At 42.2% G+C, this 9,202-nt stretch overlaps 1 protein-coding gene across 1 annotated transcript; it reads right to left on the bottom strand.

Moving 5' to 3' along the window:
* Positions 1 to 43: 43 nt before the first annotated feature.
* LOC115026430 (FAST kinase domain-containing protein 3, mitochondrial-like) lies at positions 44 to 6,485 on the bottom strand. Its single transcript, XM_029459273.1, has 10 exons — positions 6,186 to 6,485; positions 4,998 to 5,901; positions 4,191 to 4,341; positions 3,893 to 4,080; positions 3,581 to 3,749; positions 3,229 to 3,311; positions 2,285 to 2,456; positions 1,984 to 2,053; positions 1,088 to 1,202; positions 44 to 836 (listed from the first exon to the last, which is right to left on the bottom strand). The coding sequence occupies exons 2-10, from the start codon at positions 5,874 to 5,876 to the stop codon at positions 738 to 740; spliced, it is 1,926 nt and encodes a 641-aa protein (XP_029315133.1). The 5' UTR covers positions 5,877 to 5,901; positions 6,186 to 6,485; the 3' UTR covers positions 44 to 737.
* Positions 6,486 to 9,202: the final 2,717 nt, after the last annotated feature.

Below are 9,202 nucleotides of genomic sequence, written 5' to 3'. Positions count from 1 at the left end.
ATCAATTACTCAGCGTTCCTTGTTTTAAAGAATCAACCGCCAGTCAAAAGGATAAAAGGCAATTTATGGTATATCTTCAAACATCAAATAAAAGCATATTCCATGTCACACATGTACACATCTGATGTACATTTTATTTTAAACATCTGAGTCATCTTGTCCAGTAAAAGAGGTCACATGTTTTCCATACCCCAAAGAAAAGCAGGTAGCAATGGCACAGCACTGCTCCAATCTGCATTCTTTTTCACATTATGTTTTGTATTCAAGTCACTATCATGTCCATTCAACAGCAGAATACAAACATGTCAAATATCTTTCTAAGATGTTGCTCCTCGAAATCCGTGGCAGTCATTGTAATAATAGCCATTAAACTGTGCTAAAGTCAGGTCATAAGGTGCATATATAAGATATATATATATATATATATATATAGTCACACAAATGTCCAGGGATGTAGTATTTCAGCTGCTAAGACTTCCACATGATGGCTCTTGAAATGTTTTATTGTGCCTTATTTCAAGACATTGGTATCCTTCTATTAAGATATGCTGAAGCTGAATATCACAGACAAAAGTGTTTCTATGTTCTGTCATGCCACCTGGCGTGCATCACTCAGCTTAATGTCCATGCAGTACATTGGAAGATTGGTTCATTTGTACAGCAGCGCAAGGATCAACCAAGTCCATCACATACAAGTCACTGTGGCATCTTTGGTTGAACTTGTTAGAGGAATAAGATCAGTGATGGAACTTGAAGATGGTGGGAAAGATCTTGTTTTGAAGATATTGAACCTTTTCCTCCAGAGTAGTCAGCTTGTCAAATTCAAAGTAAGGGATCTGGAAGAGAAAAGCAGCAGAGATATTGTTGGGCATTTTATTGACTGCCAACTTTCCCATCGATATCATGGCTTGATGACAAAACGTCCGTGTTAAAGACTGATGTTATAGTTGAGCCTACATCATTAAATTTAATTCAAGTTCAATGAAAGACATCGGATAGCTGCTCAACGTCAGAGTTTACGAGACAAAAGATGCAAATGAGCAAAGCCCTGTTGCCTAAATGCAATGATGTAGTTTCACCAGCATACCTGCACCACCTCATAGCCCATCCTGCGGAGGTGTCTCCTTTTAGTGGCTTCCTTCCCCAGCAGGTGATGCGTGTTGCTACAGAAACGGTTTTGACCATCCAAACACAGTGCCATCCTACATGTGATCAAGACATGAACAGGGTTTGAAATTAGCAACCGCCACCTGCCAAATTAATCATTTAAAATTGTCGGGCCATCTGCCACTTGTGCGGACAGGGAAAACGCACTGCAGAAAAACATGTTGAGTGAGGTTACTGATGGGAAGTAAAAGCAATGCTATTAGACGTAGTTTTGATCGACAGTCGATTCGCTGTATTCTAACCAATGACCATGAATACAAATACACGCACACAGATACTGTACATGCCCACTTGTTACTGTATCAACGTCACTAGCTCGCATATTCATTTCGTCTGACAGCTTGATTGTTAGACACAATGTGGCGTAATCTTTCTAATATTGAGAAATGTATAAAAAAGAGATTGAGTGTAAAAAAATAGACAGGCATCAGCAGACAACAAGAAAGGTCATTTTGAAAGGTTTATGTCTAAATCAGCAGGTCCCCAACCTATTTACACCACGGACCAGGGGGGGGAGGCCTAACAAAACACACAATAACGTGCAAAATATATAATTTAATTATTATATAATGTAAATGTAATTATTTCATTCTATATTATGCACTTTTTATTATTATTACATATCTACATAAGTGCCGGAAAGAGGTAGGGATGGAAGTGGTCATTTTTCAAAATAAAATACCGTCCAGACTAATGTAAATAAAATGTTTACAAAAGAAATGACCAACACAAAAGAAAAACGTTTTATTCTTTCTGTATGTGTGGAAAAAAGTAAAACATGTAACTGCCAACAGCACTACAGAAAGTGTCTCTCACCTCCTGTAAGTGTGATCCCACTGAGACAGAGGCAGAACATATCCATCCTCATCCAGGCATATCTCCACATCTGGACACAACAATGAAACAAATAAGCATGTTATCCGTGAGTACAGCAGATGAGCTTAGCCACCGACTTAATGAGCCACATAGTTGATTATGTTTGAATTTTGAAGGGATACTGATGTTGTTGCAGCAACCTTTGGTTCAGCTTTCACACCCAATTGATATCGTTCATCATACGTGTGTGTGTTTGTTGGTGTTACGTGCTGGGGTAACAATGTGTATGGTTAATGCTCACCTACTGTGTATCCACAGTGAGTAAAGATTCTTGTGGAGTAAAAGTTTTCCCCCAGCAGCTGTGTAAGCGGCACCTCGACCCGTTTGTAGAGGAGAATCTCCATAGGTGTCTCAAAGGCCTGGTCAAAAGAGGAAAACGTCTTCACATGGAGGAATCTGGGCAGTCTGGGACCCTGATGGGGAAGACATTAAGAACAATTCATTACTGTTATCAATTATCTGACTCAAAAGATCTTTCTATATAGACATTGCTTCATTTACATTAAGTACTCAGGCACTCAATCAACTATTATATAACTAGTATAATAGTACTTTACACGCACTATTAAAAAAAAGGTTATGATAATATGTAACTTTTCCGCATTAGAATGTCTGAAAACGACTTGACCTATGTTATATAGTTGAGTTGTGTACGTACATTATCCCAAATGTTTCCAATCCTCATTTTAATTCGATCACAGTCCGTGTCATTTGGCTACATGTAATGGCTACATATCGCCAGCTTGTGGTTGTCTGCTAGAAGCTTCTTACATTTACTCTTTGTCCAGTTTTAAGCTGCATTTTTACAATACACGTTTTAGATCGTGGTTGTTTTTAAACTATATTTTAACCAGATGAAGGGCTTCAGTCTTGTGGATCTTAAGTTATGAGAGAAACAAGCTGAGCAAGCGTCAGCAGCAGCTCTGCTCGCATTCCCTCGGGACGCCTTTAGTGCGGCGAAAAGTGGCGTGAAACACTGATTATTCGGATGATTCGGCTCCCGGTAAAAACCTTCGTAATGATGATCACTGAAGAAACTTAGGAAATGCTAAGTGCACCGACGGTAATGGTGGGGAAGACAACGACTCCTATGATCCCACGCTTCAAAACATCATCAAACCCCTAACCCCAATATTGTTCATGTCAACAAAAACTCTAAAACGTATCAAGCTGTGTGATGCTCACCGTGTAAGTGCACTCTAATGAGGTAGCGAGATGAAGCTGGGCCAGTTGTCTCACTGCATTCTTGTCCAATGACTCGCCCTGTTCTGTAGGACGGACAAAGACAGCTTAAATCACAGACACATAAAACATACACTGACAAAGTGTACATGTGCTGTGAATGAATAGCTTCTGAATGACAGATTTTTTTATTTGACAAACAGCAAAAATGTATACGACAAAATACTTGAAGCTCTGTGGAGTGACATCAGCACGTGGAAAGAGAAGCATGACAATCACACAATGCAAATGATATAATCCAATGCAACTGTTCGCTCTTTAAATAAACTTTTATGATGCTCAGCCTTTTACATACCTTGTAGCCTCTGGAGGAAGTGCGTGCTGAAGACTTTGGACGTGTAGTTCATGGGGAAGCGTTCCAGGTGGATGCAGGCGTGCAACACCTCTATCAGGGAGCGAGGCTGGAACTGGGAAAACCTTGTTGACAAAATGCTCTCCAGCTTTTTAAACATCTCACTGGAGCACTGAGGAGTCACAGGAGAGGTCATTAGAACAGACTATTTCTTCGCAAAAATGCATATCTTCCAATAAACAAATATGCTTCACACACGGAGGTCATAGTGTTTTGATTTAGATACAGTACTGCTACATTATAAATAGCCATCACCTGCGGCAGATAGTTGAGTCTCCCCATGGCAACAATCTGTTTGGCTATCTGAAGCGTGCTGTGCCTCTCAGCATGGCATACAAAGTGTTCAGCCACAGCCTCGAAGATGGGCTCAGAGCGGCATCTCATTTGCAGACAGTACTCCATGACGGTGCTGATCAGCTCCGGAGAGCTCTTCTCCAGCCTCCCTGACACACACAGCACAGAACTTCAGGATTAAATGTTCCCCATCCTCACATTTTTAACACTAAATAGCACTAGGTGAATCACTTTAGACGTTTCGGAACGTAAACCACACCTGGTAGATGTTTCTCCATAGCAGCCAGGAGCTCTTCATCATGCTGTCCCAGGATCATCAGCACAGAGAGCACCTCAACAACTTCATCATCACTAAAATCTTTTAAGAGCCGTGATGCTCTGTGGCACAGCTTCGGCACCGGGGGAGTGGCCTGTGAAACAAATATTATTATTATTATTATCCTAAACTTGTTGGTATAAAGACAACAATTACATGGTGGCACTTCAAGAGACAGAAACACATTCAAAGTGTCCCTTAAGAGACCTACAGCACAGAGTCGTAAACATGTAGGTGTGACCAGTGTCCAAGTGAAATCTGATTCTTCATCACATATCAAAGAGGAGATAAGATCTGATTATTTTGTTGGGGAAAAAAGGTTTATTTTTTAACCCTTCTGGAGGAGACTCATTGAATATTAATCAATTTAGAATGTTTATTTAATGTCACTTTATTTTGAAAGGGTGTGTTGCAGATAGCAATGATGATGACAGTGAAGAACATTTGGAAACATTCGGATGGCTGGTATGAAGTCTGTATTTAATAAGAACATTAAGTGTAGCATTTAAAGTAACTGTACGATAATGAAATTAAGTTGTATTAGGTAGGATCAAGGTTCATCTTTCTCTCACTTTTTATTCTTTGATCATTTTCTTCTTTTATGCTATTATAACATTATAACATTTAACGCTTTGCTATGTATTTAGGTTTTAAGGCCTGCTGATATAAGTTGTATGTTTGAGTTTATAAGGATGCGTCAGTTTAAATTTGTATAAAAAAGAGGAGTTGAGAAGGGGTTGCTCTACCTACCCGTCTCTGCTGTAATTTCAACAGGGACTGCAGTATATCGCTGACTTGACTGGGTTTCAGCCGGTGCGCCAGCCTCTCTGTGCGTCTGTGCAAAGTGTTCAGCACGATTTTCTGTCGCTGGCTGGCAGGAATGTGACACAGAACCAGCAGGGAGTAGATTCTGACCGCCTCACTGGGAGAGACAACGTCCTCTTCTAAAGCAACTCCTATCGAGTCCAGGACCTCTGCCGCCATGGCTGACTGGCTGCCTTCCAGGACGTATGCCACCTCACCCAGGTGGCAGAGCTGTGCCATCCCGATGTCCCTGGTGGAGAGGAGCTCCAGGCACTCATTTATCAGGCTGAGGACTAGAGGGCTGTGGGCCTTCAGGCCAAATTCAACACATGCTCCAAGTAAAGTGGCCAGTCCCTCTGCCCTGTCACTGTTGGGGAAGCCTGCCAGCCTGGAGCACAGGTCGGGGATCACGTCCCCTTCAAGCAGGGACTGGATGGTGACCAGTGCAGCTGCATTACTCTGTGGTTTGATGTATGGGCTGTATGGAGAGAGCTGTGGGGCTGGTATTGCAGCTGTATTAGGTGGCATGCGTCTGCCAATCGGGTACAGTGTATCCTCTTCTCTCCCTGGAATAGGCACCGGGCTGAGGAGAGGTGCTTCACAAACCTGCTGCTGGAACGCTACTGCATTTACGAGCGTATTATGAAAAGTACGCACTCCGGTTACGCACGGTTGTTGCGCAACTACAGTTTTGCTGGCAAAATCCACATTAGAGCATCTGCCGATTGGGCTGCAGAGAATTGGAGCCCAATTCAGAGGAACACAAGCTGAGGTGTGCTGACGTGCCGCTCTCACAGAAGATGAGAAACAAGCGATGGACTTCATCGTTGTCTGATGTGACAGCCCCTTCCTGTCTCAGAACAGCGAAAAGACAAGAAAAGTCACTGTCAGTGCATTTCCATGCGTTCACACACACACACACAGTGCTGCACTGTGTAACAGTCAACAGCAAGATACGACTTTAACACATTGCAAGGAAGCAGTTACACGAGGTAAATATCAACCTTGAAAGGGTTAGATGATGTATCGGATTTGTACTTATATGGTTTTACACTTAGGTAGGAAAGAAACTTAAATAAAGTATCTGCGCTAAACAAGTTACAGTTGTCTTTAAGATTATAGACGTATATTTACCTTCAGTGAGACGAGAGCAACATGAAGAGAGGCTGCATCGTATTATGGAAGTCGCCTTCAGCGTTTGGTAATAGCTTGCGTAAGATTACATGTGTGCACATGTGCTGCCACACTGTGATCAAACCGTGTACTGCAGGCTGGCTGCATGTGCTCACGTGGTTCTGGTTTGCCGAGCCATCTCACAAGCATGGATGTGAAAAGAGAACTCACAAGTGTCTTATTTGATATTTCCCATAAAGGATATTTCCTCGGTCCTGCGCTCGATCCTCTCTTGAACCGGAAGTCGTTCTGGTGCGCCCTCTTGAAGACCGTGGAATTATAACTTCCGTGTCATGGGGCCCACAAGACATTGAACCATTGACTTACATTGGGAAAGAGACGTCTGTAAACAAGCGTATCATTAAAAAAAAAAAAAAGTAAATCAACTTCCCAGTGGGAGCACTTCTTTCCATAATGGGGGAGGGAAATAACGGTGGACTGCAGTGTGTACATGTGTGCATGTGTACAGTATGTCACAACAAAACAAAGGACAAAAAGTATAGCATGTCATGACCAATTCATAAACAGTCTTAGTATAGTCTGTCATAAAAAAATAAAATAAAAACGTCATAATATAGTATGTCATAAAAAAAGTAAGAAGTTATAGTGTAGTCTCTTACATTTCTTGTAAAGCGTTCATCGTTCTAGTATGTCATAACAAAAGTCATAGTAGGCCTATAGTATATCTTAGAAATGTTATTAAAAAATAACCTAACTTTTGAAAAGTAAAATAAAGTGTCAACCTAACAGGTCTTCACAGAACACGTTATTGTCTTTGTTGAAGAACGTTACATAAACTAACAGCTGACCATTGTCAGAAACATCAGTGGACTCCTCTACAGCTAAGCATATACATGGTGCCTTAAGAAGGGCTTCATCCAGATGGGCGAGCACATCCTGGTTTAATATTTCACTTTTCTTTGTGGCTGATGATGCTGACATAGGTATTTGCTTTATTTTGTCACAAAGCTCTTCTTTTTGTTTTCCCTCGAGTAAAGTTTCACCTCCTGCACTCATGTACTCCTCGACAGCCCCTCCATCAGTAAATGTTTTTTTGTGTTGACCCAAAATCCAAGCAACTCTGAGGGAACATTCATGAGCAGGTTGTTGGGCAGTGGATGAATGGGTCAAGATCTTGCTGGATTGATCATATTGGGCTCTGAGACCTCAGTTCAGATTTGAGTGGGTATGTTTGGTCAAACACTTTGTGCCTTGTCTCATAGTGGCGTTTCACATTGCCACTTTTAATGGATGGCTTAACTCGCATGCAATTGGTCTGCAAGTTTCCTGAACTGCTAAACCAGTGCCATAAAAACAAGAAAAGCTGCGCCGATTAAAATAGAAGTGCCCCGTCAAAATTGAAAATCCCTTCATAATTTATTGATTATAAGTCCGGGTCCGTATAGGTCGGTGTCTGGGTCCGGACTCGGACCGCGGTCCGCCTGTTAGTAACCTATGGTCTAGTACTTCGAAAATCATTAAAAAGTCATAGTATGATATATCGTGAAAAAATGTCATGGAAAATCAAAGTATTGTATGTCATAAAAGATCATTTAAAAATCACAGTTCTGTAATGTAATATAAAAGTAATTAAAATATGTAACATACAATCTAATTAAAACATTAATAGTAGATCATAGTAAAAAGCTCATCATGCAGTATATCATACGTTTAAAAAAAGTCACAAAAGAATCATACAAATTCATAGTATAGTATGTCATAAAATGTCATTAAAATAGTCATAATATATTATGTCATGAAATAATCATAGTATGATACAACAAAGGCATAGTATGTTATAAAAATGGACATTACATTACATTACATTCCAAAGCGACTTACAATAAGTACAAACAATCATGAGCATACAACTCTGAAGTGATGCAGAGCGCTGGGGTGTATGGTTTGACCATGACCTGGATGTATGAAGGGGCTGATCCATTCACAGCACGGTAGGCCAGCACCAGAGTCTTGAAGCAGATTTGGGCCGCCACTGGTAGCCAGTGAAGGGAAGCGGAGGAGCGGTGTAGTGTGGGAGAACTTGGGTAGATTGAAGACCAGTCGGGCTGCTGCATTCTGGATGAGCTGTAGAGGTCGGATGGCACATGTAGGCAGTCCAGCAAGGAGGGAGTTGCAGTAGTCAAGGCTTGAGATGACAAGAGCCTGGACAAGAACCTGTGTCGCCTTCTGAGTCAGTAGGGACGTATCCTCCTGATGTTGTACTGAAGGACAGTTGGTCGTCCAGTGTCACACCCAGATTCCTTGCAGTCCGAGTCGGGAAAACAACAGAGGTGCCGATGTTGATGGTAAGGTCTTGGCTGGGAGAGCCCTTTCCCAGAAGGAAAAGGAGCTTGGTCTTGTCAAGGTTGGGTTTCAAGTGATGTGCGGCCATCCACTGAGAGATATCAACCAGACAAGCCGAGATCCGTGACTCCACCTGGGTTACAGATCTGGGAAAAGACAGAATCAGTTGAGTGTCATCTGCGTAGCTGTGGTAGGAGAAGCCATGAGAGTGAATGACAAAGCCAATTGAGTTGGTGTACAGAGAAAAGAGGAGGGCACCCAGGACGGAGCCCTGAGGTACCCCAGTGGGGAGTTGACAGGGGTCCGACAGAGCCCCTCTCCAAGTTACCCTGTAGATGCGGTCCTTTAGGTAGGATTCGAGCAGAGAGAGAGCAGAGCCTGAGACTCCCAGTTCTTGGATGGTGTAGAGGAGGATCTCGTGGTTCACTGTATCAAGTGCAGCAGAAAGGTCCAGAAGGATGACAACAGAGAACAGGGAGGCTGCTCTAGCAGTTCCTCTAGTCCTCTAGGAACTAGTGAAGTTCCGCAGTGACAGCGAGGAGGGCAGTTTCAGTTGAGTGGCCTGCCTTGAAACCCGATTGGTGCGGATGGAGAAGGTTGTTCTGGTGAAGGTAAGACGATAGTTGATTAAAGACTGCACGCTCAAGTGTTTTGGAAATAAATGAAAGAAGAGA

Source organism: Cottoperca gobio, chromosome 21 (assembly GCF_900634415.1).
Source record: "Cottoperca gobio chromosome 21, fCotGob3.1, whole genome shotgun sequence".
NCBI classification, from domain to species: domain Eukaryota; kingdom Metazoa; phylum Chordata; class Actinopteri; order Perciformes; family Bovichtidae; genus Cottoperca; species Cottoperca gobio.
The sequence above is the reverse complement of the archived record's forward strand: the minus strand, read 5'-3'. Positions and strand labels throughout refer to the sequence as shown.